Source organism: Ranitomeya variabilis, chromosome 6, assembly GCF_051348905.1.
Source record: "Ranitomeya variabilis isolate aRanVar5 chromosome 6, aRanVar5.hap1, whole genome shotgun sequence".
Lineage (NCBI taxonomy): Eukaryota > Metazoa > Chordata > Amphibia > Anura > Dendrobatidae > Ranitomeya > Ranitomeya variabilis.
Genome location: NC_135237.1, coordinates 14,679,153 through 14,704,596, shown reverse-complemented (window position 1 = coordinate 14,704,596; position 25,444 = coordinate 14,679,153). Strand labels below are relative to the sequence as shown.

Genomic DNA, 25,444 nt, shown 5'->3' with positions numbered 1-25,444 from the left:
GCTGGTGCAGCTTTAGGTGTGACTGGAGTAGAAGACCAGACGTAATAAGGCATCGGTATAAGATTAACAAAGTGATCACGAGTCCTGACCTCTAGCTGCAGCCGGATGCTGGTACTTGTGTTTCCCCGGTTGTCTCCAAGTTCGGCCATCCAGATCCACAAGAGCGACAAGCCGTGACACTCCAGGAAAAACTTGAGGCAGGACGGAGACTGCGTATTCTGCGGGGACAAGCGGCAGAGAGGGTGAACCTGGAGCCGATGGTATATATCATCACAGAGGTAATTAGCGGGGTACAGTGACCCTGATCATCAGAGGGGAGAGGAGGGTGCAGCCATGTGCTTCACACTTCTGACTGACACATCCAACGAGGTGTATGAGGTGTCTAAAACCCTAGACTAATCAGGCGCACTACTTGCTCGCCAGTGTTGGCGCAGTCTCTTGTGCATGGTAAGTTTCTCCCGCTGCGCACAATCCCTTGGGGCAGAACTGCCAGCGGCATCCTGATCAGAGCAGCCGAGGGACCCAGGGTGCCCACACACATCTGTAGTATATGGGATGAGCTCGGCCCGGGGGTCTCCTGGGCTGGTGACACAGCCTCACAACGAGTTTTTTTTGTTCAATCATTTCCCAAACTGTGCAGAAATTATGCGGTCTCAGATGAGAATAAACTCTGATGCTAACACACAATGTGGACGCCCCTGTGATCAGTAACAGCCGCAGACCCCCATAACAGAGGAGCTGGATTCTCACCCGGATCAGCTTCAGGCAGGTTTGCTTCTGCTCTAAAGTCTCGATTCGGACCATCAGCCGCGATAAGCTGAGCACCTGGTTCTTGTCCGACAGACCTTCTCCGTTCTCCAGCAGGGCCTCCAGCTCTCCGTCCACCTGGATCACAGCAGAGAGGAAATATGATGTGACATTCTGATAATCCGGCACAGTCCAGAACACTGAGGGCTCTGGACTATCCGACCTTTGGATCCACACACATACAGTTATGTGAGGAGCCTGACATCTCTACAATGGGGCCTACAATGTACAGGGACAGAGACGCCGGGCAGTGAGGCTGCAGGAGTCCTGCCTGGTGGGATCCGGGGGCTGGAATAAGGGGCTCTCTCCCCTGTATGGAGGACACTCACAGAATCCTTCTTGCGGGATCTTTCCTTCTTCATCTTGCCCCCGGCTGCTCGGACACTGACGCGATTCTCCCCTCCGAGGTATCCTCTGCAGTTCGCTGATCCACAGAAGCATTTCTGAGCCTCCTTACTGCAACGTATGAGAGAGCGGAAATGATTACAATCACCATGTGCAAGCATGAAACACATGAGCCAGAAAGCCAATATGGCTTCCATACAGGTGCGGAGGACAGGATGGGAGCAGCCCTGCAAGGGGCACACCACAGGGTGACAGAGGATGTGTATCTGGCCAACCCTCCGGCAGCGCGAGGACAAAACGCACCCGTTCACCCAGTGCTGGGAACCAACATGGAGTCCCAAAGGGAGAAAGAAAAAAAGGATAAATAATATAGAATTTTGTTATGAGTGGTCCTTACCCGTATCGCTGGAACTGGTAGTCAAACGTCAGCTCAGCGCCAGCTGGCACCAGTCTGGTGGTAAAAAAGCCCACTCTGAGCTGTCCATTAACCGTCCACTACACAGGGCAGAAAGCAGAGTGATATTAGGTCCGGATCCACCTGGCTGCAGGCAGGACAGTCCGTGCCCAGCCTCACCTTCTGCGTCTCACAGTTGGGGTCACAGCTATGGTTCATGAAGCGCGAACAGTTTCCCTTCTGCGTTGCGTCAATAATCTGTGGGAAAACACAAAACGTGATCAGTGCGGACATCACCGGAGAGCGGACTGTCCGGGAAAGATGGACACTGCCTAGGATGGACGTGAGCAGCATATACAGAGCCTGCACGCCCTGCCGCCGGCACCATTCTCGCCTACACGTCCCGCCGCTGACACCATTCTCGCCTACACGTCCCGCCGCTGACTCCATCCTCGCCTGCACGCCCCGCCACCGCCGACCCCATCCTCGCTTGCATGTCCCGCCGCTGACTCCATTCTCGCCTGCACATCCCGCCGCTGACTCCATCCTCACCTGCACGCCCCGCCACCCCCATCCTCGCCTGCACGTCCCGCTGCTGACTCCATCCTCGCTTGCACGCCCCACCGCCGACTCCATCCTCGCCTGCACACCCCGCCACCGACTCCATCCTCACCTGCACGTCCCGCCGACTCCATCCTCGCCTGCACGTCCCGCCGCCGACTCCATCCTTGCCTGCACGCCCCGCCAACGACTCCATCCTCGCCTGCACGTCCCGCCGCTGACTCCATCCTCGCCTGCACGCCCCGCCACTGACTCCATCCTTGCCTGCACACCCCGCCGCTGACTCCATCCTTGCCTCCACACCCCGCCGACTCCATCCTCGCCTGCACACCCCGCCACCGACTCCATCCTCGCCCTATTACTGCCCCCCGGCCGGCTCCTCTCACCTCATCGTTTTTCAGAGCCATGAAATAATAGTGGATGTTCTTGCTGCGGGCGTACTCCTTCACGCGGCCTTTGAACTCCTTGTGGTCCAGCACCTCTCCGCAGTACTCCAGCACAAACGTGTTCCTGCGGGAAGGAAATTGTTTTATCTCCTTTGAACATACAAATCATTTTTGTGGGGTTTTTTTTTTCCATCATCCGTGGGACCTAATTTTTGTTATACTTTGCTCCGGCACCTCCCCAGGACCTGGCGATCACACAATTTCTTGGTCCGGAGGATGAACGCTTGTCCAGAGCAGTGTATAGAGTGATCAGGAAGGCAGAGGTGATAATAAACCCTCTCTGCCTTCTCTATGTGGAGTCTGGCTGTGTAACAGCGGCTCCCAGCACCTGCTCCCATTTCAGGCCACCGCTTGCTTTACGGTGATGCTTCAGATCATCATTGCAGAGTAACATGCGGACGACATGGACATTTTAAGTCTACGGACAGACTGGAACTAATTAGATGAGACTGCGACCAAATTGAATGTTCCATGGCTGAGATCAGGCGGCTCTTCAGGATGCAGAAATGGCAGACAACTATGGCTAGCAACCCCAATACCAGCTCGGCCCTGTTAACTCCTCAGGGAAGGTGCATCTACCATAAGCTTACGGTTTTAGGTCTCTGCCGGCTCGGAGGCCCCAACCCTTCTTATCCGTCAGGATGCATTCCACGTCAGCATGTTGCTTCCTCTGGAAACGCCGGTTGGAGCAGTAGTCTCCATTCGGGCACCTTGATGAACTGGGAGAAAGCAGGAAAAGAGTCAGAAAATGAGCGGCACACAAATCTATACGCTCAGATCTCCCTCAGCCGCCTGCAGATCTAGAACAATGCGCTAATTCCTAATAAATCCTTATAATGGGCCGCATCTGTAATACACAACTGCAGACCCCACTGCTGCACTCGGGGGGCTCCTCACTGAGCGCTGCGTCTCACATCCCCACCGGAAGCAGATTTCATATTACTACAAGAGCTTATTCACACTGAACTCGGGGGGGAAAAGCGTTTTACAGCAGCTGCAATCTGAACAATTATAGAAAGTCTCCATCACACAGTGGGGCTTTTTCTGTGCGGTTTGTGACCTGTGGTGCGGATTTTTTTATTTAAAGCAGCAAAGCAATTCTGAGTGTTTTTACTGCAGTTTTTCACCATGGAAATCATAATGGGTTATCACCAAAATACGCTTATAATTTGTGATGCAATTTTCTGGCCATAGCCTACATGTTTCATGCAAACCAAAAAAACGCCACATAAAAAAATGCTAACTGTGAACATAACCTTGCATTAATTGGGGTGCCTGCTGTTGCTTTGTGTAGTGCCCCCATGCTTCCAGACCTACCGCTTCCAGCTAATGAGTTGCTTGTCCTCTCGGCCACATGCACATCTGATATCCCTGCGCCCCCAGCTGCAACGCCTTCTCCTCCCTTCCGCAGGCCGCGACGCCTTCTCTCCACCTGCGGGCCGCGACGCCTTCTCTCCACCCGCAGGCTGCGATGCCTTCTCTCTACCCGCGGGCCGCGCCGCCTTCTCTCCACCTGCGGGCCATGCCGCCTTCTCTCCACCCGCAAGCCGCGCAGCCTCCTTCTCCTCCCTGAGCTGCGCCGCCGCCTTTTCCTCCCCGAGCTGCGCCGCCGCCTTTTCCTCCCCGAGCTGCGCCGCCGCCTTTTCCTCCCCGAGCTGCGCCGCCGCCTTCTCCTCCCTGAGCTGCGCCTCCGCCTTCTCTCCACCCGCAAGCCGCGCAGCCTTCTCTCCACCCGCAAGCCGCGCAGCCTCCTTCTCCTCCCCGAGCTGCGCCGCCGCCTTTTCCTCCCCGAGCTACGCCGCCGCCTTCTCCTCCCCAAGCTGCGCCACCGCCTTCTCCTCCCCGAGCTGCGCCGCCACCTTCTCCTCCCCGAGCTGCGCCGCCACCTTCTCCTCCCCGAGCTGCGCCGCCACCTTCTCCTCCCCGAGCTGCGCCGCCACCTTCTCCTCCCCGAGCTGCGCCGCCTCCTCCTCCTCCCCGAGCTGCCCCCCCCACCTCCTTCTCCTCCCCGAGCTGCGCCGCCTCCTCCTCCTCCCCGAGCTGCCCCCCCACCTCCTTCTCCTCCCCGAGCTGCGCTGCCACTTTCTTCTCGCTTCCCTTTTCCCTCTCACAGTATGCTTAGCACGCCTCACAATGAGAAGCTGCAGCCGCATCCCCTTCTCTCCCTATCGGTGATCCCCAGTTTTTTGCACAAGATTATTTGGGGACTGATGACATTCCCAAATGTTTACAGACATATTAACGCTGGTCTGGTGCGGACAGATCGATTCTCTACAGAAAACAGTGGTCTTAGGCTCAGATCGACAGACGGCGAGGATGTGCCGGGCACAGGAGCAGTCACCATTCAATCATGAGCAGGCGGTTGAGGCAGTCTTCTCCGCAGGCCACCTCGCCCCGAGACCGCTCCTCCTTAGACAGCAGCGGGCACTCGCACTGCATTCGCTTTATGTCCCGGTGACTTTTATTCTTCTTCCTGCAAAACAGAAATCATAGTTAGGACAAACCATCTGTAAGGGGAGTGAGAGAAGTCAGAGTGTAATAATCTGCAGGAGGTGGATGAGCGATGCTCTGCAGAGAGGTCAGAGGTGTAATAATCTGCAGGATATATCACTATGTATGTGTCAGGAGGTGGAGGAGCGATGCTCTGCAGAGGGGTCAGTGGTGTAATAATCTGCAGCATATATCACTGTGTATGTGTCAGGAGGTGGAGGAGCGATGCTCTGCAGAGGTCAGTGGTGTAATAATCTGTAGGATATATCACTGTGTATCTGTCAGGAGGTGGAGGAGCGATGCTCTGCAGAGAGGTCAGTGGTGTAATAATCTGCAGGATATATCACTATGTATCTGTCAGGAGGTGGAGGAGCGATGCTCTGCAGAGAGGTCAGTGGTGTAATAATCTGCAGGATATATCACTATGTGTCTGTCAGGAGGTGGAGGAGCGATGCTCTGCAGAGAGGTCAGAGGTGTAATAATCTGCAGGATATATCACTATGTATCTGTCAGGAGGTGGAGGAGCGATGCTCTGCAGAGAGGTCAGTGGTGTAATAATCTGCAGGATATATCACTGTATCTGTCAGGAGGTGGAGGAGCGATGCTCTGCAGAGAGGTCAGTGGTGTAATCTGCAGGATATATCACAATGTATCTGTCAGGAGGAGGAGGAGCGATGCTCTGCAGAGAGGTCAGTGGTGTAATCTGCAGGATATATCACAATGTATCTGTCAGGAGGAGGAGGAGGAGCGATGCTCTGCAGAGAGGTCAGAGGTGTAATAATCTGCAGGATATATCACTATGTATCTGTCAGGAGATGGGGGAGCGATGCTCTGCAGAGGTCAGTGGTGTAATAATCTGCAGGATATATCACTATGTATCTGTCAGGAGGTGGAGGAGCGATGCTCTGCAGAGGTCAGTGGTGTAATAATCTGCAGGATATATCACTATGTATCTGTCAGGAGGTGGAGGAGCGATGCTCTGCAGGGAGGTCAGTGGTGTAATAATCTGCAGGCTATATCACTATGTATCTGTCAGGAGGTGGAGGAGCGATGCTCTGCAGAGAGGTCAGTGGTGTAATAATCTGCAGGATATATCACTGTGTATCTGTCAGGAGGAGCGATGCTCTGCAGAGGGGTCAGTAATGTAATAATCTGTAGGATATATCACTATGTATCTGTCAGGAGGTGGAGGAGTGATGCTCTGCAGAGAGGTCAGTGGTGTAATCTGCAGGATATATCACTATGTATCTGTCAGGTGGAGGAGCAGAGAGGTCAGTGGTGTAATAATCTGCAGGATATATCACTATGTATCTGTCAGGAGGTGGAGGAGCGATGCTCTGCAGAGAGGTCAGTGGTGTATTAATCTGCAGGATATATCACTATGTATCTGTCAGGTGGAGGAGCGATGCTCTGCAGAGAGGTCAGTGGTGTAATAATCTGCAGGATATATCACTGTATCGTCAGGAGGTGGAGGAGCGATGCTCTGCAGAGAGGTCAGTGGTGTAATAATCTGCAGGATATATCACTATGTATCTGTCAGGAGGTGGAGGAGCGATGCTCTGCAGAGAGGTCAGTGGTGTAATAATCTGCAGGATATATCACTATGTATCTGTCAGGAGGTGGAGGAGCGATGCTCTGCAGAGAGGTCAGTGGTGTAATAATCTGCAGGATATATCACTATGTATCTGTCAGGAGGTGGAGGAGCGATGCTCTGCAGAGGTCAGTGGTGTATTAATCTGCAGGATATATCACTGTGTATCTGTCAGGAGGTGGAGGAGCGATGCTCTGCAGAGAGGTCAGTGGTGTAATAATCTGCAGGATATATCACTATGTATCTGTCAGGAGGTGGAGGAGCGATGCTCTGCAGAGAGGTCAGTGGTGTAATAATTTGCAGGATATATCACTATGTATCTGTCAGGAGGTGGAGGAGCGATGCTCTGCAGAGGTCAGTGGTGTATTAATCTGCAGGATATATCACTGTGTATCTGTCAGGAGGTGGAGGAGCGATGCTCTGCAGAGAGGTCAGTGGTGTAATAATCTGCAGGATATATCACTATGTATCTGTCAGGAGGTGGAGGAGCGATGCTCTGCAGAGGTCAGTGGTGTAATTATCTTCAGGATATATTGCTGTCAGGAGTGATGCTCTGCAGGGAGGCATACAATCAGCAGATAGGGGGTAGGTGCAGTAAGCGGAGGCCGTACCTCTCGGTCAGATAGACGTTCTCCTCTATCAGGTCGAAGTATGTCGGCATCTTCCCCAGCTTGTAGCAGTCCTTCCAGTGCTGCGGGTCCCTGAAGTCTTCCATGCAGCAGATGGGGCCCAGGCGGCCATGCTTCGAGGCTGGTGAGTCCACTAGACCGGCCTCGGCCTTCATTTTCCTTCTCTCTAGCGCTTCGGCATCATTCTCCGAGTCGCTCTCTAACTCCTGCCTCCGTTTCTTAGGTGGTCCTCGCTCCTTCATGTTTGACCGCTCGCGGGCCAGCGTCTCTCTCTTGTCCGTGCGCGGTGCGTTGTCCTTTATGGAGTTGCTGCTGATCTCATGCGCTTGCACGGAGCCGCTCTCCCTAGATTTATTGAGGAAAGCTTTAGGATGGTGTCCGACCTCGTGCATGTGATCCTTATCCCAGGCGAAATCGTACTCTTCATCGTCATCGTCTTCAGTGTAGCAGTTGGTGACGGAGTCGGGGACTTGGCCGGACGGCTTGCTGTACTTGTAGTCGTGCTTGTTGTGGTAGCTGGAATTCCAATAGCCGTTGTCACCGACGTAACCGTGTGAAGGATCGTGGCCGCTGCTTCCTTGCTGGTAGCCAAAGTACATGAAGCTACTGTCCGGGGGCTGGTAAGTGCTGCTCGGCTTTTCAGGCTGAGAGAAGTCCCATCCTAGGTCAGACAAGTCTTCTGCTGCCTGGAATCCATCCACTCGCGAGTAGTCTCCATGCCCTCGATTATATCCAGGTCCCTGGTGCCGACTGTCCGGCCTCTCTACAAAGCTCGTCGCCAGCTGCTTTTCTACTGTGGGGTGTATGGACGGGGCAGCGGGCATTGCAGACTTTTCTGGCTCCTTGGGTTTGGCTTGGCTGACCATGTGGCTCTCCTGTGCTGCGTGACCCTCTATGAGGGCTTTGCCTTTGTTTTTAGGTTTCATGGGTACAGGACGGCTGGTGCTGACATTGGCATCGGAAGGAGGGTGCTGAATCGCTGTTTTTGGAACGGGAACGTCATTACTTTTATCTTCCAGTATGACAGGCGTGACGGGGATCGGGATGTGCGCAGAGTTTCTCTCCTTAAAGTCTTCTGATCTGCTTTCTTGAAGTTTATGATCATTTTGAAGTGTCTCAATTTTTGTCGAAATTAAAGGACGAGCTTCATCCACGGATAATATACGGATTTTAGGCTTTTCCATGGTTATTGGAGAAGGATTTGCACCTTCCCTGCCAGAGGATGAAAATTGTGCTTCATCTGCAGATAATGACGATGGTTTAGTATCTTCCAAGGTCCATACTGATGGCTTCACTTCGTCCATGATCAATGCCAATGGTTTTTCTTCTTCCATGGATATTGGAGTTGGTCTCGCACCTTTCATGGTTACCACGGCTGGTGTCACACCATCCGTTGTCACCACTGCCGGTGTTGCATCATCTAGGATTACTGCAGTCGGTATTGAACCTTCCATGGTCACCGTAGTTGGTCTCGCACCTTCTATGGTCACAGCAGCTAGGCCTGCACCCTCAATGATCACCGATGTCAGTCTCTTGCCCTCCACGGCCAATGCAGTCGGTCTGGCACCCTCTAAGGCCAATGCAGTCAGTCTGGCGCCTTCCACAGTTAATACAGCAAGGCCTGCACCCTCCATCATTACCGCTGTCGGTCTTGCGCTTTCTATTTTCACTGCTGTTGGTCTCAATCCTTCCATGGGCACTGCTGCTGGTCCTACACTTCCCATGGTTATTGCAGCTGGTTTTGCAGCTTCTATGGTCACTGCAGTGAGTCGTGCACCTTCCGTGGTTACTGCAGCCAGTTTTGCACCTTCTTTGGCTACTGCAACTGGTCCTGCAACTTCCATGGTCACTGCAGCCAGTTTTGAACCTCCCAATGTCACTGCAGTTGGTCTTCCACCCTCCATGGTCAGTGAAGCTGGTCCTACACCTTCCATGGTCACTAAAGCTGGTCCTGCACTTTTCACTGTCACCGCAGCTGGTCCTGCACTTTTCATTGTCACTGCAGCTGGTTCAGCGCCTCCCATGGTCACCGCAGCTGGTCTTGCATCTTCCATGGTCACCGCAGCTGGTCTTGCAACTTCCATGGTCATCGCAGCTGGTCCTGCATCTTCCATGGTCAATGCAGCTGGTCCTGCACCTTGCATGGTCACCGCAGCTGGTCCTGCACCTTCCATGGTCAATGCAGCTGGTTTAATGTTTTCAATGGTAAATGCAGAAAGTTTTTCCAACGTCACTGCAGGTATTTTAGCACTACTCATACTTAATTCAGCTAGGCTTGCATCATCCAAGTTGACTGCAGAAGGTTCTGCTACTTCCATGGACAATGGTGACATTTCACCTTTGATAGTTGTAGATGTCTGACCTTCCTCCACGAGTAATGTAAACAGCTGACCTTCTTCTTGAGTGACTGGAGACATTATAGCTTCTTCCATGGTTAGTATAGAGGTTTTAGGAACGACCACGACTGATTGCAAACGATTCCTGGGGAGGCCGCTGTCATCAGAGTCTGTATCTTCCGATTCACTATCGGCACTTTCACTCTCTTCGCTGTCAGAGTAATACGCCTGGACGGCGCTGATGAAGTTCATGGACGGCACCATGCTGTCAGAGGTTAACTGTGATCCATCGTTAATAGTCTCCTCCTCGGCTTCAATGTGGAGGACCTCACACTTGTCGATCGCCTGCTTGGAAAATTCATTTTCTGCATGGACCTCAATCCATTCAGCCGCAGTTTCAAGTGAAGAAGATTTTTCATTTTCTTCCACATTACCTGTTGAAGAGTTTTTGATCTGTAAAGAATTTTCTTTCTTGCAAATTTGTGGTGACGATGGTGGGGCTTCTCCCAAAGTCACTTTATTGGAGACACAGTCGTCTTTGTCACTAGTTTTGTTATTCTCTGGGGTTTCTTCAGCTGACGAATCGCAGTATGTACTTTGTAGATAACAGATTTTGGGGGCCGTAGTTTCACAAGGTAAATCCCGCTCAGCAAAGAAGCTCATAGCTAGACTGGACTTTTGCAAAATTAAGTTTGTTATTCGAGGCTCAGGCTGAAGGTGAATTACAGAAATGTGACTGTCATTGATGTGCTCCCGCCCCGTGGAATGACAGAATTTGTCCCCGGGGTCCGGCGTTTTACAGTCCGTCTCGTTCGAATCATGACAAGGACGCCAGTCTTTGGTAATGCTTTCTAGGTGGCTTTTTGACTCTGTTGGCGACATGGGATCTTTATGCTCTGTAACATATGAGCGATGTGCTTCACTTGGAGTGATTTTCTCACCGCCTTCTGAGACGGCATCCAGCCTGCTAAGCGCATGCGCTCCGAGGTCCTCATCAGATTTATCAAGTTGTTCAGTTTCACTGCTATCAAAGCTCATTTCAGGAACATCTGAATTGCAGTTTTCAGAGTCGGGTGTTTCGTTTGGATCCTCAGAGTGAAAATTTTCTGTAGAACTGAGAGTAACGAAATGCCATCCTCGCCCATGGGGGAGATCGTCATCGTTGGTTCGGGGGGAACTGTTACTTTGATGATCATCTATAAACTGTTCAGCGTCTTCCATGTTAGGATCGAAAGTAGTCACGACTTTGTTTTCGATAGTAGAAGTCACCTTATGCCTATAAAACAGAGGAGAAACTGCCTTCTTGTGGATGGGTATGTTCAATGGGGAACGTTCATCTTTTTTGCCTGTTTTACGCTCATCTTTTGGTACCGGTCTTTCTTCCAAATCCCATTTAGAACTTTTTCTTCCTGAAGTTACCGATTCAGATTTGGAATCTGATGATTTTGGGAAATGAGACTTTAAGCTCTCCACCCTCCAATGTGAGGATCCATGTTTAATGTCAGCTTCTTTTGGAGGAGAACCTCTCCTAGAAGATTCTCTGGCAGGAGACTTGCTATCTTTTCCAGCTCTGCTGGACGTTGTACTTCCTCTGCGATCAGAATAATGCGAAGAATCGAATTTGGGATCTTTGTCGTATTTTGAGTGTGAAGACGATGTCATCCTGGTTTCTCTGTAAGAATGAGAAGATGATGGAGGATATCGGGAATCGCTAGGTCTAGAGTAAGATCTTCGATAATCTTCTTCAGAATCAGAACTGTCCCTGGCCCTACTGTCTGCATAGGAGCGCGAGTATCTCGTTCGGTAAGGAGAACTCCTGTGGTACCTCCGCTCGGACTCGTAATGATGTGAACGTTCAGATCTAGCATATGAAAAGCTACTTCTTGGGCCTCGGTCAGATCTAGACCTTGATCGTGACCTGGAACGGGATTTGCTTCTCCTCCGCTCACGGTCTGACCTACAATGAGAATAGGAGGACGAGTATTTGGAGTCTCTGTCTGACCTGGAATAACCAGAATGTTTCTGATCCTTTCCAGACCTCGATCTTGACGTATACTTCCCACTGTCCTCGCTTCTCAAGGACATGGAGCACCTTTTAGAGTCCCTTTCTCTACTGGAAGTGTGTTTTAGCTCATGGGAGCGATGGCTTGAGGAGGTCTGGACTGAATCTTCATCAGACTCTGAGCCGACAACCATAGTTTCTGAGTGAGACGATTTGGATTTAGGTTTTTCAGGGCTAGGATTAGATTTAATGCTTTGCACGCTGGCATAACTCTTCTCTTCCTTCCCAATATGGGAATATTCTTTTATCGCCGTCGTCTCCACTTTGTCGACGACCATCTGAGTGCTCGGGATTTCTACAACAGAAATTAAAGACCACTCTCTGCTTTCCTTTGCACCAGTTCTGCTTGATGATGGGGATGGAGACAGCTGTTCTTTTGAAGACACAGTGCTTGTAGGTTCTTTCACCTGTGACTTTGTGAAACATGCATTTGCTGAAAATGGCACCAACTCAACATCTGAAGAATACTTCATGCCTTCTATCTGTGCCTCTTGGGGTGATTGTGAGTGGGATATGGGGGCAGATGTTATAGGAGGAGGAGGTGGTGGAGGTGGGGGTGGTGGCGGCGGAGATTGGGGTGCTGGTAGTTTGCTTGTAACGCTTAGAAGATGCTTTTTGAAATGAATTTTTCCCAGTTCCACCTTGGGCTTTGGTGGAGAAACTTCCATGACTCCACCAGTAGATTCCACAAAGTCCATCTTGAGCTTTGAGATTTGCTCCGCGGAGCTGAGTGCGAGCGGATTACTCTGCGGCTCATTTTGCTTGTCGCTGACTAAAGGTGTCAGTAATCTGTTCTGGAAGGTTTTTTTTGTGAAGCTGAAACTGAATGACACCTTCTGCCTCCCCTGTTCTTCCAAGTTCACCTTTGATTTGGTTCCTTTAGGTAGAAATCTACTTGAGGAAATACCCTTAAATGCGCCTGACGATTTGCCAAACCCTTTCGATGATCCGTCACTCTTGGCCTGCAAAATAACAAAGCTAATGAGTGCATACATGAAAACACCCCTCCATTGCACGCGGACAGGACCTGGCCCCCAAAGCACGAGGACAGGACCCCTCCCCCAATGTACGGGGACAGGACCCCGCCCTCAATGCACGGGGACAGGACCCCGACCACAATGCATGGGGACAGGATCCTGCCCCCCAATGTACGGGGACAGGACCCCGCCCTCAATGCACGGGGACAGGATCCCGACCACAATGCACGGGGACAGGATCCTGCCCCCCCCAATGTACGGGGACAGGACCCCGACCACAATGCACGGGGACAGGATCCTGCCCCCCAATGTACGGGGACAGGACCCCGACCACAATGCACGGGGACAGGACCCCGCCCACAGTGCACGGGGACAGGACCCCGCCCCCAGTGCACGGGGACAGGACCCCGCCCCCAGTGCACGGGGACAGGACCCCGCCCCCAGTGCACGGGGACAGGACCCCGCCCCCAGTGCACGGGGACAGGACCCCGCCCCCAGTGCACGGGGACAGGACCCCGCCCCCAGTGCACGGGGACAGGACCCCGCCCCCAGTGCACGGGGACAGGACCCCGCCCCCAGTGCACGGGGACAGGACCCCGCCCCCAGTGCACGGGGACAGGACCCCGCCCCCAGTGCACGGGGACAGGACCCCGCCCCCAGTGCACGGGGACAGGACCCCGCCCCCAGTGCACGGGGACAGGACCCCGCCCCCAGTGCACGGGGACAGGACCCCGCCCTCAGTGCACGGGGACAGGACCCCGCCCTCAGTGCACGGGGACAGGACCCCGCCCTCAATGCACGGGGACAGGACCACGCCCACAATGCACGGGGACAGGACCACGCCCACAATGCACGGGGACAGGACCACGCCCACAATGCACGGGGACGGGACCCTGACCACAATGCACAGGGACAGGACCCACAGGGCTACACAATGAAAACTGCATTGCAGCACATGACGAGGTAGTGATAACAATTTGGAGGATAGAGTAACAGCTGCTGCTCCCCCAAGCACTCGCCGGTTCCATTAATCTGATCAGACTAGGGTACGCTGCACTATTTTTTCACTGTATTTTCTGTACATATATTGAAAGTAATGATGCAGGAAGTAACAGGGTTCCCAATGCCCCATGTCCTCATCCTGTGAGGGGTCCTCACAGCAGCACAGAGATTTGCAGGACAGGAGTATACAGATCTGAGTAATAACATCTGCGTCAGGTGTATCGGAGCGCCACACAGGAAACAGGCAGATGGCGAGTTTGGGGATATATAGATTCTAGCTAGTGATGAGCGAATATACTCGTTACTCGAGATTTCTCGAGCACGCTCGGGGGTCCTCCGAGTATTTTTTAGTGCTCGGAGATTTAGTTTTTCTTGCCGCAGCTGAATGATTTACAGCTACAAGCCAGCTTGATTACATGTGGGGATTCCCTAGCAGCCAGGCAACCCCCACATGCACTTATGCTGGCTAACAGATGTAAATCATTCAGCTGCGGCAAGAAAAACTAAATCTCCGAGCACTAAAAAATACTCAGAGGTCACCAGAGCGTGCTCGGGAAATCTTGAGTAACGAGTACATTCGCTCATCACTAATTCTAACATTTGTTTCAGTATTTTCATGTGAAAAGCTGAAGGCAGTGAAAAAATGCCCACTACTCATATAGAAAAAGTCTGAGGGTCCCACTTCCTCAGGTTACACATTGAGAAGTCCTAAGAGTCCTGTTCCTCCCGCCTACTCACAGAGAAAGCCTGAGAACCCTGCTCCTCACAGAGAAAGCCTGAGAACCCTGCTCCTCACAGACAAAGCCTGAGAACCCTGCTCCTCACAGACAAAGCCTGAGAACCCTGCTCCTCACAGACAAAGCCCGAGAACCCCGCTCCTCACAGACAAAGCCCGAGAACCCCGCTCCTCACAGACAAAGCCTGACAACCCTGCTCCTCACAGACAAAGCCTGAGAACCCTGCTCCTCACAGACAAAGCCTGAGAACCCTGCTCCTCACAGACAAAGCCCGAGAACCCTGCTCCTCACAGACAAAGCCCGAGAACCCTGCTCCTCACAGACAAAGCCTGAGAACCCTGCTCCTCAGAGAAAGCCTGAGAACCCTGCTCCTCACAGAGAAAGCCTGAGAACCCCGCTCCTCACAGACAAAGCCTGAGAACCCCGCTCCTCACAGAGAAAGCCTGAGAACCCCGTTCCTCACAGAGAAAGCCTGAGAACCCCGCTCCTCACAGAGAAAGCCTGAGAACCCTGCTCCTCACAGAGAAAGCCTGAGAACCCTGCTCCTCACAGAGAAAGCCTGAGAACCCTGCTCCTCACAAAGCCTGAGAACCCTGCTCCTCACAGACAAAGCCTGAGAACCCTGCTCCTCACAGACAAAGCCTGAGGACCCTGCTCCTCACAGAGAAAGCCTAAGAACCCTGCTCCTCACAGAGAAAGCCCGAGAACCCTGTTCCTCACAGAGAAAGCCCAAGAATCGTGCTCCTCAGAGAGAAAGCCTGAAACCCTGCTTCTCACAGAGAAATCCCAAGAACCCCGCTCCTCACAGAGAAAGCCTGAGAACCCTGCTCCTCACAAAGCCTGAGAACCTGGCTCCCTCTTTGACCGCTTACAATCTGGCTTCCGACTGCATCACTCCAGTGAACCTGCCCTGACAAATGTCACTAATGAACTACCTAATCCAAGTGACACTAGTCTGTCCTCCTCCTCCTGGACCGGTCATCTGCCTTCTATATTATTCTGTCCTCCTCCTCCTGGACCTGTGCTCTGTCTTCTATATTACTCTGTCCTCCTCCTCCTAACCCTGTCGGCTGCCTTTGACACAGTGGACCATTCCCTATTATTACAGACCCTCTCATCCCTTGGCATCACAGACTTGGCCCTATCCTGGATCTCATCATACCTAACAGACCGGACATTCAGTGTCTCCCACACCACCTCCTCACCTCGCCCCCTATCTGTTGGAGTCCCGCAAGGTTCAGTCCTAGGGCCCCTGCTCTTCTCTATTTACACCTTTGGCCTGGGACAGCTCTTTCAGTATCACCTCTATGATGATGACACACAGATCTACATCTCTGGACCAGATATCACCACCCTACTAACCAGAATCCCTCAATGTCTGTCCACTATTTCATCCTTCTACTCCGCTAGATTTCTGAAACTTAACATGGACAAAACAGAATTCATCATCTTTCCCCCATCTCACCCCCAACGAACATATCCATTACAGTAAATGGCTGCCCACTCTCCCCAGTCCCACAAGCTCGCTGCCTCGGGGTAATCCTGGACCCTGATCTCTCCTATAAACCACACATCCATGCCCTTTCCACCTTCTGCCGACAAACTCAAAAACATCTCCTGAATCTGTACATTCCTCAACCAGGAATATGCAAAACCCCTAGTCCATGCCCTCATCATCTCCCGCCTTGACTACTGCAACCTCCTGCTCTGTGGCCTCCCCTCTAACACTCTCGCACCCCTCCAATCTATTCTAAACTCCGCTGCCCGACTAACGCACCTGTTCCCCCCGCTATTCTCTGGCCTTTCCCCTCTGCAAATCCCTTCACCGGCTCCCCATTTCAGAGAATCCAGTTCAAAAGCTAACAGTGGTTGTCCACTACTAGGACAACCCCCTCTTAAACAAAATGTTCGGCCTCAATAAAATAAAGCCTATACTCACATAACGTGCTGGTGCGCTCCTGTGGTGTCGGCACTCGATGTCCCCGGGGCTGTGATGCGGTGTTGTGACAAGTGACACCGGCGCCCAATCATTGCTGGCATCAGTGTCTCAGCCTTTGGACAAACTGGACATGAAGAGGAAGTTCGGACTGCAGCTGGTCCCCGGCTTCCTCTTCATATTCAGTTTGTCCAAAGGTGGAGACAATAACTCCAGCACTGATTGGGCGCTGGCGTCACAACAAATCCATAACAGCAGCGGGAATGGCGCCAGCACGAGAGGCGAGTATAAGTTTTATTATTTTATCAGGGCCGAACATTTGGTTTAAGAAGGGGTTGTCGTAGTAGTGGACAATCCCTGTAACCATAGCATACAAAGCCATCCACAGCCTGTGTCCTCCATACATCTGTGACCTCGTCCCCCGATACTTATCTGCACGCAACCTCCGATCCTCACAAGACTTCCTTCTCTACTCCCCTCTTATCTAGTCTTCTCACAAAAGCATACAAGATTTCTCCCGTGCTTCCCCCATACTCTGGAACCCTCTACCCCAACACATCAGACTCTCGCCTACCGTAGAAACCTTCAAAAAGAACCTGAAGACCCACCTCTTCCGACAAGCCTACAACCTGCAGTAACCACCGATCGCCCAAACCGCTGCATGACCAGCTCTACCCTCACCTACTGTATTCTCACCCATCCCTTGTAGATTGTGAGCCTTCACGGGCAGGGTCCTCTCTCCTCCTATAGACTGTGAGCCCTCGGGGGCAGGGTCCTCTCTCCTCCTATAGACTGTGAGCCCTCGGGGGCAGGGTCCTCTCTCCTCCTATAGACTGTGAGCCCTCGGGGGCAGGGTCCTCTCTCCTCCTATAGACTGTGAGCCCCCGGGGGCAGGGTCCTCTCTCCTCCTATAGACTGTGAGCCCTCGGGGGCAGGGTCCTCTCTCCTCCTATAGACTGTGAGCCCTCGGGGGCAGGGTCCTCTCTCCTCCTATAGACTGTGAGCCCTCGGGGGCAGGGTCGTCTCTCCTCCTATAGATCGCGAGCCCTTGGGGGCAGGGTCTCCCTCCTCCTGGACTAGTCACTGACTATTCATGATTGTCCTTGCTATTATCATGTACACCCCTCCTCACATGTACAGCGCCATGGAACAAGTGGCGCTATAATGGTAATAGTATACTCCTCCATACTATGTTGTCCCCACGAAGGACAGATAAGTCGGCTTCAGAACAATAAATCACAACTAACACCAATTGGGAAATTTCGGAAATACTGGACTCTTATTGAAGATAACAGATCTGCATTGAGAACTGAAGGGCTACATCAAGACACGTAGTAATGAGAGGAAGGCGCCTCACCTCATTGTCGTCGTCTTCTCTGTTGTCATTCAAGAAGAAACACATAGAAAAAAAGAAAGAAAACAAAATGTAATTATGATAGAAAACAATCCACGAGAATAACCAGAAATCTAAACTTAACAGAAGCCATCATGTCCAGCACTTGTATTTGTATGGCGGCCATTACTGCGGCTGCAGCTTTCCCAAGGTCAATGGTGACAAGCACTTACCTTTCTGCAGCTCTCCTGCCGGTCTCTGGGCTTCCTCTGGCTGGGGCTGGCATGTCACTGGCTGCAGAGGTAACATGTCCATACGGCCAGAGGAGGTGGAGAGACCGGCGGGGAACCAGGCAACGATATTACAGGTGCTGCGGGGCTCAATAAAAGGAGGTACAGAGAGCGGTGAAGAACTAGGCTGCATTATTAGAGGTGCTGCGGGGGTCAATAAGAGGAGGTACAGAGAGCGGTGGGGAAGTAGGCCGCATTATTAGAGGTGCTGCGGGGCTCAATAAGAGGAAGTACAGAGAGCGGTGGGAACCAGGAAGTGTTATTAGAGGTGCTGCGGGGCTCAATAAGAGAAGATACAGAGAGCGGCAGGGAACCAAGAAGAGTTATTAGTGGTGCTGCGGGGCTCAATAAGAGAAGATACAGACAGCGGTGGGGAACTGGCAGCGTTATTAGAGGTGGTGCGGGGTTCAATAAGGGGAAGTACAGAGAGCAGTGGGGAACTAGACAGCGTTATTAGAGGTGCTGCGGGGCTCAATAAGTGGAGGTACAGAGACTGGAAGGGAACTAGACAGCTTTATTAGAGGTGCTGCGGGGCTCAATAAGACAAGGTACAGAGACTGGAGTGGAACTGTCAAGGTGAAAATATATTTCTTATATATCTTTCTGTACTTTTATACTCATACTGTGAAACAATAAGTTTTTCCTATGCTTGCAGATATAACTGTATTTAAAGATGGCCGCCAGAGCTTAGTTTCGTTTCAGGTTTTAGTGTCCGAAGGGTTAAGCCATTTCCTCAGAAACGAAACTCAGGAATGTGAAGAAAGGGAGGATTCACCAGAAGACGTCAGAACAAATCAGGAAGACTGGATGCTAGCTTAAACCCCGCCTAATGCACGCCTTCCCCTAACACTCAATATAGTATTGTGTATTTTAGAATAAAGCCAGTTGGTGTGACCGCTGCAGACATGTGTGGATGCACGGGGCATTAACTAAGTTTGAACCAGCTACCTGTCTGATTTATTCTTATCCGGTACCAGATGCCCTGCACACATATTAATTTGGAATGACTGGTGAAGGAAGGGTATATTGTCGTTTTACGGCCCCGACAGAACTAGGCAGCGTTATTAGACATGCTGCGGGGCTCAGTAAGAGGAGGTACAGAGACAGGCGGGGAACTAGGCCGCATTATTAGAGGTGCTGCGGGGGCTCAATAAGAGGAGGTACAGAGACAGGCGGGGAACTAGGCCGCATTATTAGAGGTGCTGCGGGGCTCAATAAGAGGCGGTACAGAGACAGGCGGGGAACCAGGAAGTGCTATTAGACGTGCTGCGGGGCTCAATAAGAGGAGGTACAGAGACAGGCGGGGAACTAGACAGCATTATTAGATGTCTGCGGGGCTGAATAAGAGGAGGTAGAGAGATCGGCGGGGAACTAGGTAGCATTATTATAAGTGATGCGGGGCTCAATAAAGGAGGTACAGAGACCGGCGGGGAAATAGGCAGCATTATTAGAGGTGCTGCAGGGTTCAATAAGAGGAGGTAGAGAGACCAGCGGGGAACTAGGTAGCATTATTAGAAGTGCTCAATAAAAGGTAGAGAGACGGGTGGGGAACCAGGAAGCGTTATTGGAGGTGCTGCGGGGCTCAATAAGAGGAGGTACAGAGACCAGCGGGGAACCAGGAAGTGTTATTAGAGGTGTTGTGGGGCTCAATAAGGAGGTACAGAGACCGGCGGGGAACTAGGAAGTGTTATTACAGGTGCTGCGGGGCTCAATAAGAGGAGCTACAGAGAGCGGTGGGGAACTAGGCAGCATTATTAGAGGTGCTGCGGGGCTCAATAAGAGGAGGTACAGAGACTGGCGGGAACTTGGCAGCATTATTAGAGGTGCTGCAGGGTTCAATAAGAGGAGGTAGAGAGTCCGACGGGGAACTAGGTAGCATTATTAGAAGTGCTCAATAAGAGGTAGAGAGACGGGTGGGGAACCAGGAAGCATTATTAGAGGGCTGCGGGGCTCAATAAGAGGAGGTACAGAGACCGGCAGGGAACCAGTAAGTGTTATTAGAAGTGCTGCGGGGCTCAATAAGAGTTAGAGACCAGTGGGGAACCAGGAAGTGTTATTAGAGGTGTTGTGGGGCTCAATAAGGAGGTACAGAGACCGGCGGGGAACCAGGAAGTGTTATTACAGGTTCTGCGGGGCTCAATAAGAGGAGGTACAGAGACTGGATGGGAACTAGGCAGCATTATTAGAGGTGCTGCGGGGTTCAATAATAATAATAATTATATAATAATAATAATTTTTATTTATATAGCGCCAACATATTCCGCAGCGCTTTACAACTTATAGAGGGGACTTGTACAGACAATAGACATTACAGCATAACAGAAATCACAGTTCAAAACGGATACCAGGAGGAATGAGGGCCCTGCTGCTCGCAAGCTTACAATCTATAAGGAAAAGGGGAGACACGAGAGGTGGATGGTGACAATTGCTTTAGTTATTTGGACCAGCCATAGTGTAAGGCTCGGGTGTTCATGTAAAGCTGCATGAACCAGTTATCAGCCTAAGTATGTAGCAGTACAGACACAGAGTGCTATTAACTGCATAAAGTTCAATAAGAGGAGGTACAGAGACTGGCGGGGAACTTGGCAGCATTATCAGAGGTGCTGCGGGGCTCAATAAGAGGAGGTACAGAGACTGGCGGGAACTTGGCAGCATTATTAGAGGTGCTGTGGGGCACAGTTTATGGCGTGTTACTATGGAGACAAACGGGTTTGCATGGGAGCTGTAAACTTCTCTAAACTTTCTATGTAATGAGTGAACATAAGATTTATAGGGTCTCGCTCGTACACAACGGGACCTCTGATCACCGACAAATTCTTGCCACGCCAGGAGGGCTCCGAATGTACTGGTCCAGGAGCGGATTTATTGGTTAGTCCTGACTAAACGTTTAGCACAAGTCTTGTATAAACTCAGGTGTCTGGTCTTATACAGTATTCGCGCTTCCCGCCATATTTGACCGCTGTTAGGTTCAGCTAACTTGTCTCCAGCCTCGGCCCCGTCCTCCAGCCTCGGCACCATCCTCCAGCCTCGGCACCATCCTCCAGCCTCGGCACCATCCTCCAGCCTCGGCACCATCCTCCAGCCTCGGCACCATCCTCCAGCCTCGGCACCATCCTCCAGCCTCGGCACCATCCTCCAGCCTCGGCACCATCCTCCAGCCTCGGCACCATCCTCGGCTCCAGCCTCGGCACCATCCTCGGCTCCAGCCTCGGCACCATCCTCGGCTCCAGCCTCGGCACCATCCTCCAGCCTCGGCACCATCCTCCAGCCTCGGCACCATCCTCCAGCCTCGGCACCATCCTCCAGCCTCGGCACCATTTTCCAGCCTCGGCACCGGCCTCCAGCCTCAGCTCCATCCTCCAGCCACGGCCTCCAGCCTCAGCACCATCCTCCAGCCTCGGCCTCCAGCCTTGACACCATCCTTGGCACCATCCTCCAGCCTCGGCCTCCAGCCTCAGCCCTGTCCTCCAGCCTCGGCACCATCCTTGGCACCATCCTCCAGCCTCGGCACCATTCTCCAGCCTCGGCACCATTCTCCAGCCTCGGCACCATCCTCCAGCCTCTGCCTCCAGCCTAGGCACCATCCTCCAGCCTCAGCCTCAGCCTCAGCACCGGCCTCCAGCCTTGGCATCCAGGCTCGGCACCATCCTCCAGCCTCAGGCTCGGCACCATTCTCCAGCCTCAGCACCATTCTCCAGCCTCGGCCTCCAGCCTCAGCATTGGCCTCCAGCCTTGGCATCCAAGCTCGGCACCATCCTCCAACCTCAGCCTCGGCACCATCCTTCAGCCTCAGCACCGGCCTCCAGCCTCAACACCATCCTCGGCACAGTCTTCCAGCCTCCACCTCCAGCCTCGGCACCAGCCTCCAGCCTTGGCATCCAGCCTCAGCACCATCCTCCAGCCTCAACACCATCCTCGGCACCGTCTTCCAGCCTCAGCCTCGGCACCAGCCTCCAGCCTTGGCATCCAGCCTCAGCACCATCCTCCAGCCTCGGCACCATCCTCCAGCCTCAGCACCGGCCTCCAGCCTTGGCATCCAGGCTCGGCACCATCCTCCAACCTCAGCCTCAGCACCGGCCTCCAGCCTCAACACCATCCTCAGCACCGTCTTCCAGCCTCAGCCTGCAGCCTCGGCACCAGCCTCAGCACCATCCTCCAGCCTCTGCACCATCCTCCAGCCTCGGCACCGGCCTCCAGCCTTGGCATCCAGGCTCGGCACCATCCTCCAACCTCAGCACCATCCTTCAGCCTCAGCGCCGGCCTCCAGCCTCAACACCATCCTCGGCACCATCTTCCAGCCTCAGCCTCGGCATCAGCCTCCAGCCTTGGCATCCAGCCTCAGCACCGGCCTCCAGCCTCAGCACCGGCCTCAGCACCGTCTTCCAGCCTCAGCCTCGGCACCAGCCTCCAGCCTTGGCATCCAGCCTCAGTACTATCCTCCAGCCTCGGCACCATCCTCCAGCCTCAGCACCGGCCTCCAGCCTTGGCATCCAGGCTCGGCACCATCCTCCAACCTCAGCACCGGCCTCCAGCCTCAACACCATCCTCGGCACCGTCTTCCAGCCTCAGCACTGGCCTCGGCACCGTCCTCCAGCCTCAGCCTCAGCACCATCCTCCAGCCTCGGCACCATCCTCGGCACCGTCCTCCAGCCTCGGCACCATCCTCCAGCCTCAGCACTGGCCTCGGCACCGTCCTCCAGCCTCGGCACCATCCTCGGCCCTGTCCTCCAGCCTCGACACCGGCCTCCAGCCTCGGCACCAGCCTCCAGCCTCCAGCCTTGGCATCCAGCCTCAGCCTCGGCCTCCAGCCTCAGCCTCCAGCCTCGGCACCGTCCTCCAGCCTTGGCACCGTCCTCCAGCCTCAGCCTCCGCACAGAATTCGTTTCAGTGCCAAATGGTATTGTGTCTCTCCAGGAACAAATAACACCTTATCTGAGCTCAAGGTGATTATTACACAGGAGAGCGGCGGCGGTCACACGAGGGAGACCTGTCCTCATGAGTATCCAGAGACATGTTATTAGGCTACTTTCACACTTGCGTCGGTACGGGTCTGTCGCTAAGCGTTGGGCCGATGTACGTTGTGAAATTTGTGCACGACGTGGGCAGCGGATGCAGTTTTTCAACGCATCCGCTGCCCATTCTGAAGTCCGGGGAGGAGGGGGCGGAGTTTCGGCTGCGCATGCGCGGTAGAAAATGGTGGACGGGACGGACAAAAAAACATTACATTGAACTTTTTTTTTGTGACGACGGTCCGCCAAAACACGACGGATCCAGTGCATGACGGACGCGACATGTGGCCATCCGTTGCGATCCGTCGCTAATACAAGTGTATGGGAAAAAAACGCATCCTGCGAGCACATTTGCAGGATCAGTTTTTTGCCCAAAAAAACGGATTGCGACGGATCGCAAACAACGCAAGTGTGAAAGTAGCCTAATATGTAGCCGCAGGGAAAAGGGAGACCGAGCACAGAATCACATCATCAGCACTCCGCAAACCTTCACAAATGGTCTAGAAATGCTCAGATGCTTCTCCAACACATAAAAGGGAATCTGGCAGTAAGATGAGCAGCACGGTGGCTCAGTGGTTAGCACTGTATGGTGGCTCAGTGGTTAACACTTGCTTTGCAGCGCAGGAGTCCTGGGTTCAGAGCCAACCCAACATCTGTAAAGTGTTTGTATGTTCTCTACTTGGGTTTCCTCCGGGTTCTCCGGTTTCCGCCCACATTCCAAAGACATACTGACATAGAATCTAGGCTGTGAGCCCCAATGGAGACAGTGCTGATGTGTGCACAGCACTGTGGAATTAATGGCGCCATTAATCAACCTTCAGACCAGGGCATATAGGGGCATGAAGTTATGTGAAATGTAAATTCCTCGACACCTTTAGATCATCTATCTGTTGCTGCTTGAGTCAATAGCATTTTCTTTCATGTGCAAATGAAAGTGCGTGGACAACCTCTTTATAAAATTATTAAACACAGTATACCTGGAATTATCCACGAAATTATATTATCACTCTGAAAGATATCACTAATGAACCAAAATACACCCGTGGTTAGGGTATGCTGTGAAATATCACCAGTGGAAGCCACTGTAATAGAAAGACCAATACCAAACGACCATGGATAGGAGATCACCAGAAAATCTATGAGCCCGGGAATAGTTAAAAAAATAGGCCTTTATTTATAAAGTTGGCAACAATTACATACAGCAATAATAAAAAGTATTTTATATGCTAAAAAATATAAAAATATATATATATATCTTATTCACGAGGTCAGGAAATGAACATGCTCAGTTAAACCCCCCCCCCACTATAGTATCTCATTTCTAGTTGTGCATATCGTAGAAATGCAAAGGTTACCATAAAAAGTGCTAGAATATCGGAAGAATCGTGTAAAATTGTAAAATATGTGCAAATCACAAGAGGACTATATAGCGCTGTGCAAATAGTGCAAAAAAGTGCATAATAAAAATAAGGGATCATATAACCCAATAACACAAAGTACCCACGTGTAGAGGCCTATATACAGGCCAAACAATAGGTAACCATATGCCTATATAAGATAGCACAACATAATATATGAAAATTATATATATACCTGGGGGATAGCTGAGACCTGAACCAGCGTGCGCCCGACGAGCGTTTCGGATGTATGTCCTTCGTCAGGGGGTGATCAATAGTAGTCTAAAGGGGTTTATATAGTGTGGCTTTTACTGAACGCTGTGGCCCGGGTGTATTAGGCGCGTGCACAGACAGGAGGTCTGAGAGTTCCGGTCCCCGCGTCACATGACCGGCCGCACAGGAGCGGAGTACCCGGCGTAACCTAGGTAACATGGACGCAGAGCGCCGGGACTCACAGACACAGTCTGGGCATGCGCACAACCAGGGGCACAGTGTGAGAGAACGTAAGTGCAGAAGATCTCATGCTGTTGACATAGCTCAGCTCATATGTCATATATTAGACCATAGAGGACATGAGGCACATATGAATGAAACTAATTGACCGGAGTTTGCCCATATAAGTCAAATATGCACATACTATACTAAACTATAACTCAAAAAAGAATTTTTTTGCTAATTATTTAGTCATATACTCCGAATATAGCTGCCCATATAAATAATATTGAAGACAAGTAAATGAAAAAATAATTAATGATTATCTACTAACCAGAAGAACAAAACAACTTGTGTCCATTATAAATAAGGCATATATATAGTGGGCGTACATAGGGATGATAATGGCTGCCTGTATAGTGATATTTTTCGGAAGTCAACGGCAGTAAATTCTCTGCTACATGCCTCATCATCACATCCTCCAACAATGATTAAATCAATTCCCATAGGCCAATTTTTGCGCTTATGGAGGATATGTACGAATGAGGCAGATTTTGAGAGGCAAGACTGACTTCCAAACTGTTCTGTTCACCGATGAGTGCCGTGCAACGCTCGATGGTCCAGATGGATGGAGTGGAGGATGGCTGGTTGATGGACACCCCATGAAAAC

At 52.0% G+C, this 25,444-nt stretch overlaps 1 protein-coding gene across 3 annotated transcripts in view; it reads right to left on the bottom strand.

Annotated features, from left to right (window-relative positions):
* SETD2 (SET domain containing 2, histone lysine methyltransferase) overlaps positions 1-25,444 on the bottom strand; it is an 85,162-nt gene that overhangs the window by 25,105 nt on the left and 34,613 nt on the right. For all 3 annotated transcript variants that reach the window (XM_077267875.1, XM_077267874.1, XM_077267876.1), the window contains 10 exons: positions 17,671-17,689; positions 7,246-12,623; positions 4,895-5,026; positions 3,144-3,272; positions 2,494-2,617; positions 1,727-1,804; positions 1,550-1,647; positions 1,137-1,263; positions 751-885; positions 90-218 (listed from right to left, as the gene is read on the bottom strand). In XM_077267875.1, coding sequence (XP_077123990.1) covers positions 90-218; positions 751-885; positions 1,137-1,263; positions 1,550-1,647; positions 1,727-1,804; positions 2,494-2,617; positions 3,144-3,272; positions 4,895-5,026; positions 7,246-12,623; positions 17,671-17,689 — 6,349 coding nt within the window. The remainder of the gene's footprint in view (positions 1-89; positions 219-750; positions 886-1,136; positions 1,264-1,549; positions 1,648-1,726; positions 1,805-2,493; positions 2,618-3,143; positions 3,273-4,894; positions 5,027-7,245; positions 12,624-17,670; positions 17,690-25,444) is intronic.